Here is a 25,765-nt window from a genome sequence, read left to right as displayed (position 1 = left end):
TTAATACAAGAAGAGGAGAGAGGAGACAAAAACAGAACCAGGGACACCGGAGGAACATGAACTCATCACGCCGAGATATGTTCAAGTGTGTGAGGCGTCTCAGCTTGAGACTTTTAGCAGGAAGCTGTTTGTTTATCAAAAAGGAGTCGACACATTTTCAGGAAACCGTGTCGAATAAAGAGACCAAAACGTTTTATCACTACGGGCAGAGAGAGCAACTTTTTAACAGCAGGATCAGATCAGTGAAATCACAAGACACACTTTGAATTTTAAAAAGTTTTATTGAAATTTGTAATGTTTACATCCCCAAACACAAGAACTGGTTATTAGCATTGATGCTACATTTTGATTGGTTTAAAACTGAACATAAAAACTTAACATCCCTCAACCATTCAAGACCTGAACTCAAAGAAAACTACTTTTCATCACATCAGTGTGTTATCAGCTGAAGCATTTACACTTTATTTAAAAATAGATACCACAGAAGAAGAAACTACACAGTCCTGATTAGTAATAAAATCCTGAAACACAAACTTTATAACTCTCTGGAGCCTCGTTTAAATCAACACACTTCATTACTTATGCAGAAATAAGCTGTACTATTTACACAACTGGAAAACAAAACGTGTGTGTGTGCGTGTGTGTGTGTAGGTGTGTGTGTGTGTGTGTGTTTATTAACGTATTAATCAGCAACATTAGTTTCAGCACAAAGCTCCAAACAGCAGAAGTATAAAACTCAAACTCTGATGGATTTTAGATAAACACACATGAAGAGCGGCGAGATGTCGTCATAGATTCATCTTCTGATTCTCTTCTCTCCACGTGACCAAAAAAATAATAATAATAAAAAAGAAGAAATCCTTAAAATTTGATTTAACTTTATTTAAACGTCTTTTATCAGCCGAAAAGATTTTTAGATTTGAAACTAACGTCACCAAACGACCCGAATGTTGGAGAGGATTTGTAAAAGCATCGGTCAACTGTTTTTCAAACTTGTTTTCTTTGTATTTAAAGATTGAAATTTAAATCACTGATCACTTCCTGTCTGATACGATGAGAACCAATTACATCCCAGCAGAGCGTGTCGGGTCGGCTCCTTGTTTCAGAACGTCCCGTGAAGCTTCAGAGAGAAAGACAGAAGAAAGAGAAAACATGACGTTAGAAAATGATTCATCATCACTTCTTTACAGAGTTTATCCACAAATCAACGTTTGAACATGGAGGTCAAAGGTCACGGTGATGTCATCAGTTAAGCACCTCCCTTCACTTCAAACACACTTTAATATAACTTTTTACACTAAAAAAGAAACGATCTGCTTGATGCAGTTTTATAAGAATTACTGAAACAAAAAAACCAGCTGGTGTTTGAAGAAGGTGACAATAAAAACGACACAGCAGGAGAACAAAGACGACATCCTGAATGAAAGGCTCATTTCATGTCACTCACTGAGTTCAGGCTCTTTGTCTTTTAGGAGTTTTATTTTGGAAGCATTTGTTGTTGCACAGTCGGGTCGTAAGATACAGCTGTAAGATCAGAAACACAAAGTTAGCACACGTCCGACTCTGAAACCATCATTTACACCAGGAAACACTCCACAAAGCCTTTTTCATTTACAGAGGGCTTTAAGGTCACACGGGACATCTGAACATCAAGTTCTACTTACGGGATGGAGGGCGCTTGGCTGAAACAGAAAAAAAGAAAAGATCATTAATTTATTTCATTGAAGGTCATTGAAGGTCACCTCAGGAGAAGTCTTCAGCAGATGTAAATCTAGAAAACATGTTTGAATGTTTCCTCTTTGCGCTCTCACCATTTCTCTTCTTCAGGAAGAATCCAGCTGCACAGGCGATGGTGACAAGAAGAAGAACAGCAGCGATGATGGCGATGATGGTCATGATGAGAGGATTCCCTGTTGGACACAAACCAAACACAGTCACATGACCTGTGAGATCAAACAGGTTAAAGACACGCTCATTAAAGACTCTGTGTGTCCTTCTGTCACTCAGCTCGTCTTCATCACTCCACTGTTCCAGTCAAATCCTCCTTCCATCACTTCTCATGCAGGTCTTACCGTAGTTGGTCTTGATGTCTCGTTTGTCCAGTTTGGTGACGACGTCCTCCTTCACACCAGCCAGCTGAAACACACACTCGTACTTCCCCCAGTCATCAGAGGGCAGTTCAAGGTCAACGCTCATCTGGAAGGAGCCGTCGTGGTTGGGGAGGATCTCTCCGTGCTCCACCTGCTCGTGAAGCTCCTCTCCATCTTTCCTCCAGAACATGGCGGCTCTGTTGGGGTAGAAACCTGTAGCGTGGCAGGTGAGCCGAGAGGACGGAGTCTTCTGGAGGAGAGACACTGTGGGGAGGTCTGGAGAACAAACAGGAAGACACATTCTAGTTTCTTTATCACCACTGACTGTTAAATACTGTTAGCACTCATGTTTGAGCTCACTTTTTAAAGGGACTGATCAAAAAAGAGACTTTAAAATCCACAGTGTCAACAATGAAAATCCACCTTCTTAAAGTGGAATTCAAAGAAGAGAGGCTCAGAGGGGAAGAAAGAGAAGAAGAGAGGTGAGGAGGGTTCACATGGAGTGATGAAGAAGAGAGAGAGAGAGAGAAAGGACAATCAACACAGAGAGAGAGACTGTGAGAAAGAGCGAGGAGCAGCAGAGAGAAAGAGATCCAACATGAAGGGAAAGGTAAGGGGAAGCTTCCAGATGGAGACAGAGCATGTGTGATAGAAACATGTGTGAAATATTGATTGTTCAATGACAAGAGAAACAAGAAAAGAAGAAGATGAACATTGTCAGAATTCAACTCCATCAGCTCATTTGATCCTACCTGTTCTCATCAGAGAGCTCCTCCCATAGTTCACATACTTCTTCAGCCAATCAGGACACTCCACGGTGAGGTAGTGCTTTCGCTGTGCTAACTGAGCTTTGTTTTGATCCCACTTCTGTTTGGTGATGACAGCCTGTTGTTGTGGAGCGACCCACGTCATTGTCTTCATGTCCAGAACTATGAAGTCTTCTCCATCATAACCATCTTGAAAATAACCATTAACCTCTCCAGTCTCATCATCCCACTCACAGCCGTACATCCTCTGGTTAATGTGAGCACCTGAGAGAGAGAGAGAGAGAGAGAGAGAGAGAGAGAGAGAGAGAGAGAGAGAGAGTTATAGTTTAAATCCTTGACAGACTCTCTCTCTGAGTTGTAGTCCAGACTAGCAGACTCAGATTCAAGCGGTCCTGGACTGAACGTGGACTCTCTGTGGATCAGTCCAACATGTCGCTCGTCCTGTGAGAAACCACACACTCGACTGTCCCCAGCTGCTCTCCAAGTTTCCTCTGAAGGAGAGTCTCAGTCCAGGATCAGGTCTGTAGCCTGGTCCTGCTCGGCCCTCACACACTTCAGCAGTGTGTTACTACAGCTGCTCACAATAAGGCCCGGACCAGCAGGACCAGTATGGAGACTGGGAGACAGTCTGTGTGTCCTGATTGGTTCATCCATCTGTCAATCATTCAACACTAGCTGCAGATGTTTGTTTGATGCTGCTGCCTGAGAGGACGAAGCAACACTGAGGTGAGAACAGTGGAGATCATCTCATCTCATGTGGACTTGGACTTTTAGTGAAGAGCTCAGAATAAAGATTCCATTCATCATCACATTATTTGGATTGATTCATGAAGCCAGCACTTCTTTAGAAAGCTCCACAAAGAAGAAGGTGAACTTTTCAAACAGCTCCATCATAACACTGAACGCTCTTTCATTGACAATCCTATCAAACAGCTCAAAGCAGCTCACACTCACATCTGACAAAGTGGAGAAAACATTTTGGAGCTTTTGGATTCAACAGAGTGAAAGAATGAGTCCATGATCCAAATGATTGTCCCTTCATTTTCTGTGGATCATCTCATCAATGAATGGACTCAACCTTTCAGCCTGATGACTGAATCATGGCGTACAAACACTGTTCAACTTTCATTCATCTCATTTCATCCACATTTACAATTCACATGGACAATCTGGGATGGAAGCTGAACATCAGTACGCTCCACTTCATCCCATCCAAAATGTTTCAGAGCACAGATTTACAGCCTCCACTCACTCTTCTTCTTCTTCTGCTTCTTCTTCTTATTATTATTATTGACGATGTGACAGCTTTTTTTAATCCATCAATAAATGTTGGAATCTGTTCAACGTCAATAAAAAGTCAAACGAGTCCGTCACAACTTCTCCGAGGCCGAGATGAAATCTAGAAATGACTTCTTTAGTCTGAGCGACACTGAGCAGAAACACACACACACACACACACACACACACACACACACACACACACACACACACACACACACACACACACCTCTATTTCATTCATATATATTCAAATGTGTGTGTGTGTGTGTGTGTGGTAACATCTGTTCACTAAAATACAGGATCAAATTATAAATTATCTTTTTTCAGGATAAATTGAATCATAAACAAACCTCCAGTTTGGTTGAAGCGCTGCTTTAAAGTGTCAAGGTTGCCTTTGAAGACCTGCTGGTCACCCTCTTGCTTCTCAGTCTCTCTCTGCCAGTACTGAGGATCATCTTCTGTGACTTTGTTCACCCAGTCCTGTTTTGGAACGAATCTCTTGGTGTTACTGTCGTAGTATTCTACCTGAACATCATCAACCATCCCAACAACCACAAACTCTGGGAAGTTTGGGACTTCAGAAGACGCCGTGTAGAAATATTGAAAAGAGTGCATCACTGTGAAGACAAAATGTTTTCATTAATTTAAATCAGAAACTTTTGACATCATTGAACAAAAGTTATTATCCAGCACACAGAATCCAAAACACTTCCAGAACATTGAAGCAAAGCTGCTGGTCTCTGTGCTCTCATTAAATCCTCTCATTCATTTAGAGAGGAAAAGAAAAAGTTCTCCTGGAACTCTTCTTCTCATCTTTCTGATTCATGTGGGAGAAAATGTTTGGATACTGAAATGATTGATTCAACAAGTCCAATCTTCAAGTGATGCAGTCATGCCCCTGACTTTCACTCACACATATGTTTCATTCAACTTTTGCTTCTTTGCTCATCAATAACTTGAATGTAGCGACACCATCTGCTTTTTATGTTGCTCCCCTTTCCCCACACCAGCCGGCTCCCAACAACTGTCCTTTAAATGAGCCATCATTTGTGAATGCTGCATGTTGTCTGCTTTCTGAATGCACCTCCATCATTCTTCTCTTTTTAATCTGCTCTGCACAAAAACAAGCTCACAACAACAAAGCTTTGAGAGAAATCTGTGCAGGAACAAATGTCTCCACTTTGAATAAAGTCCACAAACTTTGTACTCTTATTAATGAGGAATTGTTCAGGCTGCTGTGGATGGTTTTTTTTTTTTTTACTTTCACAGATTAAAAGCATTTCTTTATTTTTGAGTGGGAAACACAAACTGAGCTGTGACGTTTCAGTCTGAGAATAAACTCGTGACTCCCCTCTGGTGGACAAACTGTGTAATGCACACTCTGTTTCTAAATGATGTTCAAGCTGCTTCACTGTTTCTGTCACTTATCGGCCAACATCAGCACAGAACAGCACAGAAAAGTCACACAAGTATTTAGAGCACATTGATGAGACAATAATAATCGATGTTAGAACATTAAAGTGTCATGAAGGACTTAAAGAGTCCATTGAAATGCTCTGTTCATGCTTTTAGAGGTGAAACACTTTGAAGGCATTTTCTTCCTTTTTCTTTCTCAGTCAGAGTCTATCTGCTGTGTTCACTGTAGTTCTGCTGCTATTTCAGCATTCATGCTCCTCTTCATATGAACTGGGCCTTCATCATTTCTCGGCTTGTCTTTTGGAAAAGAGAAGCAGCAGACACTTTTTACAGCCTTTCTCACAACAACACTTTTCTTGGAAGTATCAGAGGACGTGAACAAACAGGATTTACTGACAAGTCAAATTCAATGTTGACTTTTCACATGTCAACAAGCTGCTTCAGTCCTGACAACAAACATCAAATGAAGCTTTTCATTTCTACCAACACTTTCTAAACACATGATGCCACATTTCCCTCTTTCCATGAAATCGTCTTCAATCAATCTGAACTCACCTGCCGTCGCGTCGTGGAGGAAAAATCCCGCGAGAGTCAAAAACATCAGAGTCTTCATTGTGACCTGTGAAGTCTTCATCTTTGACCAACTTCCAACCTTTCTGTTTGAATCAAACTTCTCTCTTCTCTGCGTGTTTCCAGCTCGAGCTCCGAGGGTGAAATGAGGTGAGCAGAAAAAAGATCGATGACTTCAACCTCTGTCTCAGCCAATAGGAATTCAGCCTGAGCGTCGACGTCACTAGTAACTCGGTCAAACTGACTGAGACAGGTTTGTGAATGAAAGCGAAAGTTAACTCTGCTTGTTTGAGCCCATGACAGAGCATTGTGAGACACGCAGGACTTTATTTATTGATCATAGTAGAGTTCAACCTTCACATGATCACATTATTTTCAGACATTTTGTTGGTTAATGTGAAGTTTGAAGAACAAATGTGGACATTAGTGAGAGTTTAACCCTTTATAGGTCAAGTGACTATTTCTGGTCATTTCCACAAACATTACATATGGCCACCCTTCTGCACCTCAGTAAGGTCGAGAAGCATGTGATCCTCACTCAGCCAATCAGAAGAGATCACTGATCCTGCCAGTGTGGCATTTGAACCAAATAATGGGAACTTTGTCAATGTTTATTACATTTACAATTTTTGTCAAATGTTATAACATAATTAAAGTTCTGTTATGTCCATGAATAACACTATGAGGTTTAATTTTTTAATTTCAAAGTATTTCAATGAGTGCTCTGTAAAGGGTTAAAGGTCAGATTCAGGGATAATCTGGAGTCTGTAGGGATGCAGTTTTATGTTTTGATCACTAGGTGGCAGCACTGAGTAACAACAAGGTTACTCCGTCAAATGATCCTGAACTAGTTTGGAGCTTTGAACGCTGAAATCTGCAGGAACAAGAGAAATGTGACACCTTTGTTGATGTTTGGACACCTGATGCTGTGTTTCATTTTGCTCTGCTTTTAGTGCTGAGTAAACTCTGCTTCAATCCTCACTCATGGTTTGTGAAGATCTTTATATCATGTTATGCAACGTAAGGTTTTTGAAATAAATCACTATCACACAAACAAAGCTTTATAAGACTTATTTTATCTAAACACAACTTTTACATTTTTGTCTTCATAAAGATTTGAACTCTTTCTGACAGAAGCTCGTCATTCTCTCTGCTGATCAACACCTGAGTTTATTACAGACTGTATATAAGACGTGAACGTAACCTCTGCTTTTCAAAAGTGAAGCCAAAAACGGGAGTAAGTTGAAGCTGCATTCTTTCTAATGACCAGCAGGGGGCGACTCCACTGGAGGCAAACAGAGAACTGGACTGTATGGAAGCAGTTAATAATGAACGAGCTCTGAGACAGAGAAAAGTTGAGATGACTTCAGGACACATGACTGACTGATTGTCTTTATTTGATCTGAGGTCAGGTAGTTTGGGTTTTTCATTCACAGCTTTCGTCTTTTATTGTTACGTTTTCCAGGATGAGGGAAACAATCAAATATAACCAAGGAGGAATTAAGTGTCAGCTAATTTAAACAGATTTATTCACAAACTGCAGGATCTAATTCAGATTTATCATCTGTTCATCTTTAATGTTAGCAGAAGTTTTAACCATGATAATAATTATGATCGGCTTTCTCTAAAGTTTCATAGAAAAAAAAAAAGTCGGTCAAAATAATGTTTGTGGCGGTGAAAGGTTAAAAAATGCAGCTGATGTCGTGGTTTCCTCTTGTTTAGTTTATTCCTCGTGTGTTTGTGTAGTGTGTGTGTGTGTGTGTGTGTGTGTGTGTGTGTGTGTGTGTGTAGTGGACCACATGCAGGAGGACGGCTGGATAAAGGTGTGTAAGGACGTCGTGTCAGAGTTGATCCATCGCTACAGGAAGGGAATGTTCTGAGTTTGAGCCCTTTAACAAAGACCAACATGTCCAAATGATGTCTTCTGTTCTAACATGATGAATCTGATTCAGGAAATTAATGACTCTACTTTGTCTGATGTTGTATCAATAAAATGGCAGCCAGATCATTTCTTTCCTTCCATATCAAGCTGAACTTAAGCGGCTCAGACTGTTCACATCTCTGTTTAGTTCATTTCTTGATGTTTTCTGCTCGTCACTTCTGTCGCTCTCCAAACGTACAGTGAAGTTTGTGCTGTGGCACCCTGCTTATTTTAGCTGCTAACACTTTGCCTGTGGTTATTAGTTACCAGATTCACCTGCTTGAAGTAGCAGAGTAATATTCATTGCAGCCAGTAGGTGGCAGTATTGATATGTCACCAACTGGCGCTGTTCCCTGTGTATGACAGGAAGTAAGCACAGTTATATGCGTCACACAGTATAAGTCAGGTTACAAACTACTTTTACTCACCAGCTAAATCTAATGAGCTTTACTTTGAAGTCCATGCCCACGGGTGGGACTCCATGCTTTGAATAAATAACATGTGAACCTGTTTCATTTGTTCAGCACCGGATGAAGAGTCCGGTCCGGATCGATACGTTGTGTGTTTTTCACGCGTACAGCAAATAAAGAAATATATTTTTGGAAGCCATATTTGAATCATATCAGTGACTAAATAAGTGATGTGATGTTTGCTGACTTGTTTGTGATGGCAGAGTTCATCCGGGATATTTATTGGTGTGTCTCTGATTCGTGTTTTTAGATTTTCTTTAAGTTTAAAGTGGATTTATTTAGAATATTTTAATACTAAAAGTTAGTTATACAGTGTTTAGATTGTACTATATATTTTTTTAAACGTTTAAGTAGAGGATGAACAGCTCAGGAGAGTTTACAGCAGTTCTGTTTCTTGTTGCTAGGCAGACTTCGGTACAACAGGTTTGCTCAGGGGAAAACCAGTTCAATGCATGCAGTATAAGAGGAAGGTGGAGTCTGTAAAGTTTACACCACATCTCTCACATCTTTACTCAGGAAGCCTTTTCTTATTCAACAAGAAAGAAACGTTGTTCTTCAAATCTTGTAAATTAAACAGTAAAATCCAAGACAAAGTGCAGCCTACAAGAGGTTCCTTCATTTTTACCTTCTTATAGAATGCAACAAATACCATCAGCTGTGCACGACCAGGGTCCTCGTTTTGGGAGACGAGTGTGTTACAGGGTTTAATACAAGAAGAGGAGAGAGGAGCACAGACCAAGAAAAACAAACACAGACAAAAACAGAACCAGGGACACCAGAGGAACATGAACTCATCACGCCGAGATATGTTCAAGTGTGTGAGGCGTCTCAGCTTGAGACTTTTCCCAGGAAGCTGTTTGTTTATCAAAAAGGAGTCGACACATTTTCAGGAAACCGTGTCGAATAAAGAGACCAAAACGTTTTATCATTACTGGCAGAGAGAGCAACTTTTTAACAGCAGGATCAGATCAGTGAAATCACAAGACACACTTTGAATTTTAAAAAGCTTTATTGAAATGTGTAATGTTTACATCCCCAAACACAAGAGCTGGTTATTAGCACTGATGCTACATTTTGATTGGTTTAAAACTGAACATAAAAACTTAACATCCCTCAACCATTCAAGACCTGAACTCAAAGAAAACTACTTTTCATCACATCAGTGTGTTATCAGCTGAAGCATTTACACTTTATTTAAAAATAGATACCACAGAAGAAGAAACTACACAGTCCTGATTAGTAATAAAAATCCTGAAACACAAACTTTATAACTCTCTGGAGCCTCGTTTAAATCAACACACTTCATTACTTATGCAGAAATAAGCTGTACTATTTACACAACTGGAAAACAAAACGTGTGTGTGTGTGTGTGTGTGTGTGTGTGTGTGCTTATTAACGTATTAATCAGCAATATTTGTTTCAGCAAAAAAGCTCAAAACAGCAGAAGTATAAAATTCAAACTCTGATGGATTTTAGATAAACACACATGAAGAGCGGCGAGATGTCGTCATAGATTCATCTTCTGATTCTCTTCTCTCCACGAGACCAAAAAAAAAGAAGAAATCCTCAAATTTTGATTTAACTTTATTTAAACGTCTTTTATCAGCCAACAAACGACCCGAATGTTGGAGAGGATTTGTAAAAGTATGGCTCAATGGTTTTTCAAACTTGTTTTCTTTGTATTTAAAGATTGAAATTTAAATCACTGATCACTTCCTGTCTGATACGATGAGAACCAATTACATCCCAGCAGAGCGTGTCGGGTCGGCTCCTTGTTTCAGAACGTCCCGTGAAGCTTCAGAGAGAAAGACAGAAGAAAGAGAAAACATGACGTTAGAAAATGATTCATCATCACTTCTTTACAGAGTTTATCCACAAATCAACGTTTGAACATGGAGGTCAAAGGTCACGGTGATGTCATCAGTTAAGCACCTCCCTTCACTTCAAACACACTTTAATATAACTTTTTACACTAACAAAGAAACAATCTGCTTGATGCAGTTTTATAAGAAAAAAAAACCAGCTCGTGTTTGAAGAAGGTGACAATAAAAACGACACAGCAGGAGAACAAAGACGACATCCTGAATGAAAGGCTCATTTCATGTCACTCACTGAGTTCAGGCTCTTTGTCTTTTAGGAGTTTTATTTTGGAAGCATTTCTTGTCTCACAGTCGGGTCGTAAGATACAGCTGTAAGATCAGAAACACAAAGTTAGCACACGTCCGACTCTGAAACCATCATTTACACCAGGAAACGCTCCACAAAGCCTTTTTCATTTACAGAGGGCTTTAAGGTCACACGGGACATCTGAACATCAAGTTCTACTTACGGGATGGAGGGCGCTTGGCTGAAACAGAAAAAAAGAAAAGATCATTGATTTATTTCATTGAAGGTCATTGAAGGTCATTGAAGGTCACCTCAGGAGAAGTCTTCAGCAGATGTAAATCTAGAAAACATGTTTGAATGTTTCCTCTTTGCTCTCTCACCATTCCTCTTCTTCAGGAAGAATCCAGCTGCACAGGCGATGGTGACAAGAAGAAGAACAGCAGCGATGATGGCGGCGGTCATGATGAGAGGATTCCCTGTTGGACACAAACCAAACACAGTCACATGACCTGTGAGATCAAACAGGTTAAAGACACGCTCATTAAAGACTCTGTCTGTCCTTCTGTCACTCAGCTCGTCTTCATCACTCCACTGTTCCAGTCAAATCCTCCTTCCATCACTTCTCATGCAGGTCTTACCGTAGTTGGTCTTGATGTCTCGTTTGTCCAGTTTGGTGACGACGTCCTCCTTCACACCAGCCAGCTGAAACACACACTCGTACTTCCCCCAGTCATCAGAGGGCAGTTCAAGGTCAACGCTCATCTGGAAGGAGCCGTCGTGGTTGGGGAGGATCTCTCCGTGCTCCACCTGCTCGTGAAGCTCCTCTCCATCTTTCCTCCACAACATGGCGGCTCTGTTGGGGTAGAAACCTGTAGCGTGGCAGGTGAGCCGAGAGGACGGAGTCTTCTGGAGGAGAGACACTGTGGGGAGGTCTGGAGAACAAACAGGAAGACACATTCTAGTTTCTTTATCACCACTGACTGTTAAATACTGTTAGCACTCATGTTTGAGCTCACTTTTTAAAGGGACTGATCAAAAAAGAGACTTTAAAATCCACAGTGTCAACAATGAAAATCCACCTTCTTAAAGTGGAATTCAAAGAAGAGAGGCTCAGAGGGGAAGAAAGAGAAGAAGAGAGGTGAGGAGGGTTCACATGGAGTGATGAAGAAGAGAGAGAGAGAGAGAGAGAAAGGACAATCAACACAGAGAGAGACTCTGAGAAAGAGCGAGGAGCAGCAGAGAGAAAGAGATCCAACATGAAGGGAAAGGTAAGGGGAAGCTTCCAGATGGAGACAGAGCATGTGTGATAGAAACATGTGTGAAATATTGATTGTTCAATGACAAGAGAAACAAGAAAAGAAGAAGATGAACATTGTCAGAATTCAACTCCATCAGCTCATTTGATCCTACCTGTTCTCATCAGAGAGCTCCTCCCATAGTTCACATACTTCTTCAGCCAATCAGGACAAAGCTGGTTGAGGTACTGGTTTCTCTCTGCTAATAAACCTTTGCTTTGATCCCACTTCTGTTTGGTGATGACAGCCTGTTGTTGTGGAGCGACCCACGTCAATGTCTTCAGGTCCAGAACTATGAAGTCTTCTCCATCATAACCAAACTGAGTGTAACCATTAACCTCTCCAGTCTCATCATCCCACTCACAGCCTTCCATCATCTGGACAATGTGAACACCTGAGAGAGAGAGAGAGAGAGAGAGAGAGAGAGAGAGGGTTATAGTTTAAATCCTTGACAGACTCTCTCTCTGAGTTGTAGTCCAGACTAGCAGACTCAGATTCAAGCGGTCCTGGACTGAACATGGACTCTCTGTGGATCAGTCCAACATGTCGCTCGTCCTGTGAGAAACCACACACTCGACTGTCCCCAGTTGGTCTCCAAGTTTCCACTGAAGGAGAGTCTCAGTCCAGGATCAGGTCTGTAGACTGGTCCTGCTCGGCCCTCGCACACTTCAGCAGTGTGTTACTACAGCTGCTCACAATAAGGCCCGGACCAGCAGGACCAGTATGGAGACTGGGAGACAGTCTGTGTGTCCTGATTGGTTCATCCATCTGTCAATCATTCAACACTAGCTGCAGATGTTTGTTTGATGCTGCTGCCTGAGAGGACGAAGCAACACTGAGGTGAGAACAGTGGAGATCATCTCATCTCATGTGGACTTGGACTTTTAGTGAAGAGCTCAGAATAAAGATTCCATTCATCATCACATTATTTGGATTGATTCATGAAGCCAGCACTTCTTTAGAAAGCTCCACAAAGAAGAAGGTGAACTTTTCAAACAGCTCCATCATAACACTGAACGCTCTTTCATTGACAATCCTATCAAACAGCTCAAAGCAGCTCACACTCACATCTGACAAAGTGGAGAAAACATTTTGGAGCTTTTGGATTCAACAGAGTGAAAGAATGAGTCCATGATCCAAATGATTGTCCCTTCATTTTCTGTGGATCATCTCATCAATGAATGGACTCAACCTTTCAGCCTGATGACTGAATCATGGCGTACAAACACTGTTCAACTTTCATTCATCTCATTTCATCCACATTTACAATTCACATGGACAATCTGGGATGGAAGCTGAACATCAGTACGCTCCACTTCATCCCATCCAAAATGTTTCAGAGCACAGATTTACAGCCTCCACTCACTCTTCTTCTTCTTATTATTATTATTATTATTATTATTATTGACGATGTGACGGCTTTTTTTAATCCATCAATAAATGTTGGAATCTGTTCAACGTCAATAAAAAGTCAAACTTGTCCGTCACAACTTCTCAGAGGCCGAGATGAAATCTAGAAATGACTTCTTTAGTCTGAGCGACACTGAGCAGAACACACACACACACACACACACACACACACACACACACACACACACACACACACACACACACACACACACACACACACACACACACACACACACACACACACACACCTCTATTTTATTCATATATATTCAAATGTGTGTGTGTGTGTGTGTGTGTGTGTGTGTGTGTGGTAACATCTGTTCACTAAAATACAGGATCAAATTATAAATTATCTTTTTTCAGGATAAATTGAATCATAAACAAACCTCCAGTTTGGTTGAAGCGCTGCTTTAAAGTGTCAATGTTGCCTTTGAAGACCTGCTGGGAACCCTTGAAGATCTCAGTTTGCCAATCCCAGTAGTCAGCTCTTTCTTCTGTGATTCTGTTTGCCCAGTCCTGTTTGGGTTCTGTTCTCTTGATGTTGCTGTCGTAGTAATCTACCTGAAAATCATCAACCATCCCAACAGCCACAAACTCTGGGAAGTTTGGGACTTCAGAAGACGCCGTGTAGAAATGCTGATAAGAGTGCATCACTGTGAAGACAAAATGTTTTCATCAGTTTAATCAGAAACTTTTGACATCATTGAACAAAAGTTATGATCCAGCACACAGAATCCAAAACACTTCCAGAACATTGAAGCAAAGCTGCTGGTCTCTGTGCTCTCATTAAATCCTCTCATTCATTTAGAGAGGAAAAGAAAAAGTTCTCCTGGAACTCTTCTTCTCATCTTTCTGATTCATGTGGGAGAAAATGTTTGGATACTGAAATGATTGATTCAACAAGTCCAATCTTCAAGTGATGCAGTCACGCCCCTGACTTTCACTCACACATATGTTTCATTCAACTTTTGCTTCTTTGCTCATCAATAACTTGAATGTAGCGACACCATCTGCTTTTTATGTTGCTCCCCTTTCCCCACACCAGCCGGCTCCCAACAACTGTCCTTTAAATGAGCCATCATTTGTGAATGCTGCATGTTGTCTGCTTTCTGAATGCACCTCCATCATTCTTCTCTTTTTAATCTGCTCTGCACAAAAACAAGCTCACAACAACAAAGCTTTGAGAGAAATCTGTGCAGGAACAAATGTCTCCACTTTGAATAAAGTCCACAAACTTTGTACTCTTATTAATGAGGAATTGTTCAGGCTGCTGTGGATGGGTTTTTTTTTTTTTACTTTCACAGATTAAAAGCATTTCTTTATTTTTGAGTCCGGAAACACAAAGTGAGCTGTGACGTTTCAGTCTGAGAATAAACTCGTGACTCCCCTCTGGTGGACAAACTGTGTAATGCACACTCTGTTTCTAAATGATGTTCAAGCTGCTTCACTGTTTCTGTCACTTATCGGCCAACATCAGCACAGAACAGCACAGAAAAGTCACACAAGTATTTAGAGCACATTGATGAAACAATAATAATAGATGTTAGAACATTAAAGTGTCATGAAGGACTTAAAGAGTCCATTGAAATGCTCTGTTAATGCTTTTAGAGGTGAAACACTTTGAAGGCATTTTCTTCCTTTTTCTTTCTCAGTCAGAGTCTATCTGCTGTGTTCACTGTAGTTCTGCTGCTATTTCAGCATTCATGCTCCTCTTCATATGAACTGGGCCTTCATCATTTCTCGGCTTGTCTTTTGGAAAAGAGAAGCAGCAGACACTTTTTACAGCCTTTCTCACAACAACACTTTTCTTGGAAGTATCAGAGGACGTGAACAAACAGGATTTACTGACAAGTCAAATTCAATGTTGACTTTTCACATGTCAACAAGCTGCTTCAGTCCTGACAACAAACATCAAATGAAGCTTTTCATTTCTACCAACACTTTCTAAACACATGATGCCACATTTCCCTCTTTCCATGAAATCGTCTTCAATCAATCTGAACTCACCTGCCGTCGCGTCGTGGAGGAAAAATCCCGCGAGAGCCAAAAACATCAGAGTCTTCATTGTGACCTGTGAAGTCTTCATCTTTGACCAACTTCTCTCTTCTCTGCGTGTTTCCAGCTCGAGCTCTGAGGGTGAAATGAGGTGACCAGAAAAAAGATCGATGACTTCAACCTCTGTCTCAGCCAATAGGAATTCAGCCTGAGCGTCGACGTCACTAGTAACTCGGTCAAACTGACTGAGACAGGTTTGTGAATGAAAGCGAAAGTTAACTGTGCTTGTTTGAGCCCATGACAGAGCATTGTGAGACACGCAGGACTTTATTTATTGATCATAGTAGAGTTCAACCTTCACATGATCACATTATTTTCAGACATTTTGTTGGTTAATGTGAAGTTTGAAGAACAAATGTGGACATTAGTGAGAGTTTAACCCTTTATAGGTCAAGTGACTATTTCTGGTCATTTCCACAAACATTACATATGGCCACCCTTCTGCACCTCAGTAAGGTCGAGAAGCATGTGATCTTCACTCAGCCAATCAGAAGAGATCACCCTACGTCACTGATCCTGCTAGTGTGGCATTTGAACCAAATAATGGGAACTTTGTCAATGTTCATTACATTTAAATTTTTTGTCAAATGTTATAACAGAATTAAAGTTCTGTTATGTCCATGAATAACACTATGAGGTTTGATTTTTGAATTTCAAAGTGTTTCAATGAGTGCTCTGTTAAGGGTTAAAGGTCAGATTCAGGGATAATCTGGAGTCTGTAGGGATGCAGTTTTAGGTTTTGATCACTAGGTGGCAGCACTGAGTAACAACAAGGTTACTCCGTCAAATGATCCTGAACTAGTTTGGAGCTTTGAACGCTGAAATCTGCAGGAACAAGAGAAATGTGACACCTTTGTTGATGTTTGGACACCTGATGCTGTGTTTCATTTTGCTCTACTTTTAGTGCTGAGTAAACTCTGCTTCAATCCTCACTCATGGTTTGTGAAGATCTTTATATCATGTTATGCAACGTAAGGTTTTTGAAATCAATCACTATCACACAAACAAAGCTTTATAAGAGTTATTTTATCTAAACACAACTTTTACATTTTTGTCTTCATAAAGATTTGAACTCTTTCTGACAGAAGCTCGTCATTCTCTCTGCTGATCAACACCTGAGTTTATTACAGACTGTATATAAGACGTGAACGTAACCTCTGCTTTTCAAAAGTGAAGCCAAAAACGGGAGTAAGTTGAAGCTGCATTCTTTCTAATGACCAGCAGGGGGCGACTCCACTGGAGGCAAACAGAGAACTGGACTGTATGGAAGCAGTTAATAATGAACGAGCTCTGAGACAGAGAAAAGTTGAGATGACTTCAGGACACATGACTGACTGATTGTCTTTATTTGATCTGAGGTCAGGTAGTTTGGGTTTTTCATTCACAGCTTTCGTCTTTTATTGTTACGTTTTCCAGGATGAGGGAAACAATCAAATATAACCAAGGAGGAATTAAGTGTCAGCTAATTTAAACAGATTTATTTACAAACTGCAGGATCTAATTCAGATTTATCGTCTGTTCATCTTTAATGTGAGCAGAAGTTTTAGCCATGATAATAATTATGATCGGCTTTCTCTAAAGTTTCATAGAAGAAAAAAAAGTCGGTCAAAATAATGTTTGTGGCGGTGAAAGGTTAAAAAATGCAGCTGATGTCGTGGTTTCCTCTTGTTTAGTTTATTCCTTGTGTGTTTGTGTAGTGTGTGTGTGTGTGTGTGTGTGTGTGTGTGTGTGTGTGTAGTGTACCACATGCAGGAGGACGGCTGGATAAAGGTGTGTAAGGACGACGTGTCAGAGTTGATCCATCGCTACAGGAAGGGAATGTTCTGAGTTTGACCCCTTTAACAAAGACCAACATGTCCAAATGATGTCTTCTGTTCTAACATGATGAATCTGATTCAGGAAATTAATGACTCTACTTTGTCTGATGTTGTATCAATAAAATGGCAGCCAGATCATTTCTTTCCTTCCATATCAAGCTGAACTTAAGCGGCTCAGACTGTTCACATCTCTGTTTAGTTCATTTCTTGATGTTTTCTGCTCGTCACTTCTGTCGCTCTCCAAACGTACAGTGAAGTTTGTGCTGTGGCACCCTGCTTATTTTAGCTGCTCAGACTTTGCCTGTGGTTATTAGTTACCAGATTCACCTGCTTGAAGTAGCAGAGTAATATTCATTGCAGCCAGTAGGTGGCAGTATTGATATGTCACCAACTGGCGCTGTTCCCTGTGTATGACAGGAAGTAAGCACAGTTATATGCGTCACACAGTATAAGTCAGGTTACAAACTACTTTTACTCACCAGCTAAATCTAATGAGCTTTACTTTGAAGTCCATGCCCACGGGTGGGACTCCATGCTTTGAATAAATAACATGTGAACCTGTTTCATTTGTTCAGCACCGGATGAAGAGTCCGGTCCGGATCGATACGTTGTGTGTTTTTCACGCGTCCAGCAAATAAAGAAATATATTTTTGGAAGCCATATTTGAATCATATCAGTGACTAAATAAGTGATGTGATGTTTGCTGACTTGTTTGTGACGGCAGAGTTCATCCGGGATATTTATTGGTGTGTCTCTGATTCGTGTTTTTAGATTTTCTTTAAGTTTAAAGTGGATTTATTTAGAACATTTTAACACTAAAAGTTAGTTATACAGTGTTTAGATTGTACTATATATATATTTTAAAGTTTAAGTAGAGGATGAACAGCTCAGGAGAGTTTACAGCAGTTCTGTTTCTTGTTGCTAGGCAGACTTCAGTACAACAGGTTTGCTCAGGGGAAAACCAGTTCAATGCATGCAGTATAAGAGGAAGGTGGAGTCTGTAAAGTTTACACCACATCTCTCACATCTTTACTCAGGAAGCCTTTTCTTATTCAACAAGAAAGAAACGTTGTTCTTCAAATCTTGTAAATTTAAAGTTAATCTAGAAGGCAGGAACACAAGTTTTTAACAACAGGATTTATTCAGACTGGACGTGAAATCACAAGAAGACTCACTTTTTAAAGGCTTTATTGAAAAACATCACATTTGTAATGTTTACATCACCCGGCACAAGAACTGGTTATGAGCATTGATGCTTCATTTTGATTGGTTTAAAACTGAACATAAATCATTCAATTGTTCTGATCAGTAGACAAATATCTACGGAGAAACATTCAACATCCCTCAAACATTCAAGACCTGAACTCAAAGAAAACTACTTTTCATCCCATCAGTGTGTTATCAGCTTAAGCATTTACACTTTATAAAAATAGATACCACAGAAGAAGAAACTACACAGTCCTGATTACTAATGAAAAACTTGAAACACAAACTTTAATTGCTGGAACCTCGTTTAAATAAACACACTTCATTACTTATGCATAAAAAGGCTGTTCCTGTTTTTTCAATTCAATTCAAAACCTTTATTTTAACTTGAAAGACACTGAGGTTTCCCTCATTTGCAGTGAAGAGAGACAATAAAAGTGAGTCAAAAAGAAAAAAAGGAAATCAGCTAAACCCCAAAAACCAAACAGACAGACAACAGTTACACAGTTAAAAACAGATACATATTAATGACTCTGTTATTATGACCTTAAGGGCTGCATGGGAGGGCAGAGCCCTAATTTTTAAAATTCCTTGGATGACATTCCAGGAATCAGGAGCATCAAATGAAAACTCAGCCTGTCCCAAATCTGAATGTGAGAGGGGGGGGGGAACCTTTAGTTCGAGCTGCTGTGATGAATGAAGGCAGTTTACCAGTAAGGGCTTTGAAATTGAACAGATACCAAGGATTCTTTGCATCTTTCTGCAAGAGAAGGATGATAGATATGACACACAATGGTGAGTGTCACATCTATCATCAGTGATTTATCTGAGAGCAGAGTGGCAGACAGAGACAAGGGGCCTGAGAGCTGATTCTGCAGCATGCCTGTAAATCACATCACCATAGTCTAAAAACCCATCTCTTCTCCCTGGCCTTTGACACTGAGTAAGATGATTTTATTTATTTTATGTATTTTACTTATTTACAGCATACCATGAGTCATGTTTTTATATCTTTTAAATTATTCTGTATTGTGTATTATGCCTTTTTGTAACTTTTTGTTTTATTGTCCAGCACTCTGGTCAGCTGTGGTTGTTTTAAAGTGCTTAATTAAATAAAGTTGGATTGGATTGGACCGATAAGAAAACAGCCTCTACAATCCTTTTCCTGTTGGTTCTGTTTCTTTAGAAGAAGCCGATTATATATCACAACTTGATGGTACGCTTGTCTATATGATATTTAAATGTTAACTTTTCATCCAGCCAAGATACTTGTATTCAGACACTCGCTCAATGCTAAAGCCATTTACAGCAGATATCTGCACTTCATTTTCATTCATATTTCTCGCCCTAGAAAAAAAGCATTCATTTGGTTTTACTTACTTTCAGAACCAATCAGAGTCTCCTGCACAACATTAAAGGCAAGTTGAGATTTCTCAAAGGCAAACAGCACAGAGTCAGCTGTACAATACACAACAGCATCACCAGCATACAAATAGACCTGATCATTTTCCAAATATCAGACAATGATATAGACAATAAAACGTATTATACCTAATAATGTATATGTATAAAAATGTATAATGTTCGTATTGGGTGTGTGCGCTGACATCACTGATGCAACATATTATCGTGCATGTAACTGGTAATTATTGGCTTTACACTCAGAAACGTAACAATGACACAAAATGGCTCAAACAAGACTCGTTTAAATGAACACACAAGCCGGCAGCCCAGGTTTAAATCCAACCTATCAAATCTTTTATGTAACACATGGAGAGCGGCGCGTCTCTTTGTCTTTTAGGACTTTGGAAGCATGTGTTGGTGCACAGTCGGGTCGTTTACAGCTGTAAGATCAGAAACACAAAGTTAGCACACGTCTGACCCTGAAACCATCATTTACACCAGGAAACACTCCACAAAGCCTTTTTCATTTACAGAGGGCTTAAAGGTCACACTGGATATCTGAACATCAAGTTCTACTTACGGGATGGAGGGCGTTTGGCTGAAACAGAAAAAAACAAAAAACAAGAAAACATTATTGATTTATTTTATTAAAAGTCACCTCAGGAGAACTGTTCAGCAGACGTAAATATAGATGTAACCCAGAGATAAATCCCAGAGTTAAATGATACATACTAGTAGAAACACTACTGTTACTATAACATAAGCTATGTCACTTTATTAAAGCCACAAATGGAGGTTTTCTGCAGTGCGACTAAACTGGTTTGGACCTGCTTTCTTCTTTATTACTTTTTCTATGCAATATGACGCTTTTTGCATCACATGAAGAAAACTTTCAAGCAAAGAAAAACATATTTTTCTCGTCTCAGGGCAAAATGAGGGCTGGATTCACGACCATTCAACACTACCATGTTTCTAATGATACACAGCTTCATGCAAATGGGTGAAGTATCCCTTTAACTATCATTTAATTTATCTGATACTCTAAATGACTGCTGGAGTGATTTCATTCACAAGGAAGTAATTTTTTTTTTTACATAAGTCAATAAATACTAAATTAATCTTTACCTCTCGGTCGGTTAAATAAATAAGGACATTAACAAACAGGGTTTAAAACCAGGTCTTCACACTGGAGTAATTCATTTGTGGGGAAGTACTTGAAGGAGCAGTGCACGTAATAAGACCAATGTGAGTTTAAAGAGAAGAACTCGGGGCGCTGTATCTCTGAATAGATGATCAATAGGAAGTGCTACATAGAAAACATGTTTGAATGTTTCCTCTTTGCTCTCTCACCATATCTGGTCTTCTGCAGTAAGTATCCAGCTGCACAGGTGATGATGACAAGAACAAGAACAGCAGTGATGATGGCGATGATGGTCATGATGAGAGGATTCTCTGTTGGACACAAACCAAACACAGTCACATGACCTGTGAGATCAAACAGGTTAAAGACACGCTCATTAAAGACTCTGTGTCCTTCGGTCACTCAGCTCGTCTTCATCACTCCACTGTTCCAGTCAAATCCTCCTTCCATCACTTCTCATGCAGGTCTTACCGTAGTTGGTCTTGATGTCTCGTTTGTCCAGTTTGGTGACGACGTCCTCCTTCACACCAGCCAGCTGAAACACACACTCGTACTTCCCCCAGTCATCAGAGGGCAGTTCAAGGTCAACGCTCATCTGGAAGGAGCCGTCGTGGTTGGGGAGGATCTCTCCGTGCTCCACCTGCTCGTGAAGCTCCTCTCCATCTTTCCTCCAGAACATGGCGGCTCTGTTGGGGTAGAAACCTGTAGCGTGGCAGGTGAGCCGAGAGGACGGAGTCTTCTGGAGGAGAGACACTGTGGGGAGGTCTGGAGAACAAACAGGAAGACACATTCTAGTTTCTTTATCACCACTGACTGTTAAATACTGTTAGCACTCATGTTTGAGCTCACTTTTTAAAGGGACTGATCAAAAAAGAGACTTTAAAATCCACAGTGTCAACAATGAAAATCCACCTTCTTAAAGTGGAATTCAAAGAAGAGAGGCTCAGAGGGGAAGAAAGAGAAGAAGAGAGGTGAGGAGGGTTCACATGGAGGGATGAAGAAGAGAGAGAGAGAGAGAGACTGTGAGAAAGAGCGAGGAGCAGCAGAGAGAAAGAGATCCAACATGAAGGGAAAGGTAAGGGGAAGCTTCCAGATGGAGACAGAGCATGTGTGATAGAAACATGTGTGAAATATTGATTGTTCAATGACAAGAGAAACAAGAAAAGAAGAAGATGAACATTGTCAGAATTCAACTCCATCAGCTCATTTGATCCTACCTGTTCTCATCAGAGAGCTCCTCCCATAGTTCACATACTTCTTCAGCCAATCAACACACTCGTTGTTGAAGTAGTTCTTAGTCTGTGCTAACCAAGCTTTGTTTTGATCCCACTTCTGTTTGGTGCTGACAGCCTGTTGTTGTGGAGCGACATACGTCATTGTCTTCATGTCCAGAACTATGAAGTCTTCTCCATCATAACCATACTGTCTGTAACCATTAACGTCTCCAGTCTCATCATCCCACTCACAGCCGTACATCTGCTGGACAATGTGAACACCTGAGAGAGAGAGAGAGAGAGAGAGAGAGAGAGAGAGAGAGAGAGAGAGGGTTATAGTTTAAATCCTTGACAGACTCTCTCTCTGAGTTGTAGTCCAGACTAGCAGACTCAGATTCAAGCGGTCCTGGACTGAACGTGGACTCTCTGTGGATCAGTCCAACATGTCGCTCGTCCTGTGAGAAACCACACACTCGACTGTCCCCAGCTGGTCTCCAAGTTTCCTCTGAAGGAGAGTCTCAGTCCAGGATCAGGTCTGTAGACTGGTCCTGCTCGGCCCTCACACACTTCAGCAGTGTGTTACTACAGCTGCTCACAATAAGGCCCGGACCAGCAGGACCAGTATGGAGACTGGGAGACAGTCTGTGTGTCCTGATTGGTTCATCCATCTGTCAATCATTCAACACTAGCTGCAGATGTTTGTTTGATGCTGCTGCCTGAGAGGACGAAGCAACACTGAGGTGAGAACAGTGGAGATCATCTCATCTCATGTGGACTTGGACTTTTAGTGAAGAGCTCAGAATAAAGATTCCATTCATCATCACATTATTTGGATTGATTCATGAAGCCAGCACTTCTTTAGAAAGCTCCACAAAGAAGAAGGTGAACTTTTCAAACAGCTCCATCATAACACTGAACGCTCTTTCATTGACAATCCTATCAAACAGCTCAAAGCAGCTCACACTCACATCTGACAAAGTGGAGAAAACATTTTGGAGCTTTTGGATTCAACAGAGTGAAAGAATGAGTCCATGATCCAAATGATTGTCCCTTCATTTTCTGTGGATCATCTCATCAATGAATGGACTCAACCTTTCAGCCTGATGACTGAATCATGGCGTACAAACACTGTTCAACTTTCATTCATCTCATTTCATCCACATTTACAATTCACATGGACAATCTGGGATGGAAGCTGAACATCAGTACGCTCCACTTCATCCCATCCAAAATGTTTCAGAGCACAGATTTACAGCCTCCACTCACTCTTCTTCTTCTTCTTCTTCTTCTTATTATTATTATTATTATTGACGATGTGACGGCTTTTTTTAATCCATCAATAAATGTTGGAATCTGTTCAACGTCAATAAAAAGTCAAACGAGTCCGTCACAACTTCTCCGAGGCCGAGATGAAATCTAGAAATGACTTCTTTAGTCTGAGCGACACTGAGCAGAAACACACACACACACACACACACACCTCTGTGTGTGTGTGTGTGTGTGTGTGTGTGTGTGTGTGTGTGTGTGTGGTAACATCAGGATAAATTGAATCATAAACAAACCTCCAGTTTGGTTGAAGCGCTGCTTTAAAGTGTCAATGCTGACTTTGAAGGTCTGCTGTTGACCCTCAGCTTTCTCAGTCTCTCTCTGCCAGTAGTCATCTTTTTCTTCCGTCATTCTGTTCGCCCAGTCCTGTTTTGGAACGAACCTCTTGGTGTTGCTGTCGTAGTAATCAACCTGAACATCATCAACCATCCCAACAATCACAAACTCTGGGAAGTTTGGGACTTCAGAAGACGCCGTGAAGAAATACTGCAGAGTGTGAGTCGCTGTAAAGACAAAATGTTTTCATCAGTTTAATCAGAAACTTTTGACATCATTGAACAAAAGTTATGATCCAGCACACAGAATCCAAAACACTTCCAGAACATTGAAGCAAAGCTGCTGGTCTCTGTGCTCTCATTAAATCCTCTCATTCATTTAGAGAGGAAAAGAAAAAGTTCTCCTGGAACTCTTCTTCTCATCTTTCTGATTCATGTGGGAGAAAATGTTTGGATACTGAAATGATTGATTCAACAAGTCCAATCTTCAAGTGATGCAGTCATGCCCCTGACTTTCACTCACACATATGTTTCATTCTGTGTGTGTGTGTATAAGTAAATGTGTGTGTTTGAGGGATGGAGAACAACCTCTGATAAAGATGTGGATGTAGAGCTATGGTAGGTCTGTCTATCAGTGACGTGACTTTTTCCTTTCATGAAACTCTGATTATTAATGATGTCATAACAATGAAAGTATTGATGTTCTCAGACCCTCACCAACTCACTCAATCAAATCTAATAACGGAATTTTTTCTTAAAATCAACTATAAAATCAATATATGTCCTCAACTGTGAAGTCACAGGAATTAAAGCAAATAAAACGATTTTGACTAAAAAGTCTCAACTATAAAACAACCAATTTTAAATCAGGGGTTTCTATCTAAGGAGTAAAACTGAGACACATTTTTCTTTTTGAAATCTCAAGATTGAGGCTGACATATGATGTGAGCTGCAGTCAAGTTCATTGTGCCTAAACACAAAACTCAGCTGCTGTTCATCAGCAAACTTTAAAGAAGTTAAACTATGACAAGAAACACAAGTAGATAAAGGTCTGAGGGTCCCAGAGGAACATTTATATTCTGACATTCAGATCCTGAGAAATGAAGACAGTGATGAAGAAGAAGTCGACTCTGTTCTTGAACATAAACAGCCTAAAGAAATAACAACAGAGAGACAACTAACACCATGCGTTAAATTCTCCCTCATTTTACTGTCACTGCTTCATCTGGAGCTATTTTACCTTCACAGATTAAAAGCATTTCTTTATTTTTGAGTCCGGAAACACAAACTGAGCTGTGACGTTTCAGTCTGAGAATAAACTCGTGACTCCCCTCTGGTGGACAAACTGTGTAATGCACACTCTGTTTCTAAATGATGTTCAAGCTGCTTCACTGTTTCTGTCACTTATCGGCCAACATCAGCACAGAACAGCACAGAAAAGTCCCACAAGTATTTAGAGCACATTGATGAAACAATAATAATAGATGTTAGAACATTAAAGTGTCATGAAGGACTTAAAGAGTCCATTGAAATGCTCTGTTCATGCTTTTAGAGGTGAAACACTTTGAAGGCATTTTCTTCCTTTTTCTTTCTGAAGACACTTTTTACAGCCTTTCTCACAACAACACTTTTCTTGGAAGTATCAGAGGACGTGAACAAACAGGATTTACTGACAAGTCAAATTCAATGTTGACTTTTCACATGTCAACAAGCTGCTTCAGTCCTGACAACAAACATCAAATGAAATTTGTATAGGCCTACACCTACAGTTTCGAAAGACATGCGCCATTTCCCGAAATTAAACCCTAACCCTTTAATCTGAACTCACCTGCCGTCGCGTCGCGGAGAAACAATCCCGCGAGCGCCAAAAACATCAGAGTCTTCATTGTGACCTGTGAAGTCTTCATCTTTGACCAACTTCCAACCTTTTTGTTTGAATCAAACTTCTCTCTTCTCTGCGTGTTTCCAGCTCGAGCTCTGAGGGCGAAGTGACAGAAAAAT

General features: G+C 40.4%; 2 protein-coding genes across 3 annotated transcripts; both read right to left on the bottom strand.

Moving 5' to 3' along the window:
* Positions 1-261: 261 nt before the first annotated feature.
* LOC306838980 (uncharacterized protein) lies at positions 262-15,480 on the bottom strand. Its single transcript, XM_079367420.1, has 15 exons — positions 15,334-15,480; positions 13,713-13,979; positions 12,032-12,310; positions 11,260-11,553; positions 11,002-11,097; positions 10,845-10,862; positions 10,671-10,704; positions 6,110-6,300; positions 4,489-4,755; positions 2,843-3,121; positions 2,073-2,366; positions 1,812-1,910; positions 1,665-1,682; positions 1,448-1,524; positions 262-1,120 (listed from the first exon to the last, which is right to left on the bottom strand). Exons 1-14 carry the CDS (start codon positions 15,410-15,412, stop codon positions 1,478-1,480), a joined length of 2,262 nt encoding a protein of 753 aa, XP_079223546.1. The 5' UTR covers positions 15,413-15,480; the 3' UTR covers positions 262-1,120; positions 1,448-1,477.
* LOC306839319 (major histocompatibility complex class I-related gene protein-like) lies at positions 9,506-25,765 on the bottom strand. 2 transcript variants are annotated; one of them, XR_013781178.1, is made up of 8 exons: positions 25,593-25,765; positions 23,726-23,992; positions 22,167-22,445; positions 21,421-21,714; positions 21,159-21,260; positions 20,389-20,406; positions 18,679-20,248; positions 9,506-9,766 (listed from the first exon to the last, which is right to left on the bottom strand). XR_013781178.1 is itself a non-coding variant. In XM_079367936.1 (7 exons), the coding sequence occupies exons 1-7, from the start codon at positions 25,669-25,671 to the stop codon at positions 20,202-20,204; spliced, it is 1,086 nt and encodes a 361-aa protein (XP_079224062.1). In that variant the 5' UTR covers positions 25,672-25,765; the 3' UTR covers positions 18,370-20,201. The 2 variants fall into 2 exon arrangements, 1 of the variants encoding a protein (XP_079224062.1); XM_079367936.1 differs by lacking the exon at positions 9,506-9,766 and having other exon boundaries at positions 18,370-20,248.

Source organism: Symphodus melops, assembly GCF_947650265.1.
Source record: "Symphodus melops genome assembly, chromosome: 18".
NCBI classification, from domain to species: domain Eukaryota; kingdom Metazoa; phylum Chordata; class Actinopteri; order Labriformes; family Labridae; genus Symphodus; species Symphodus melops.
Note: the sequence above shows the minus strand (reverse complement) of the source record. Positions and strands in the feature narration are given on the sequence as shown.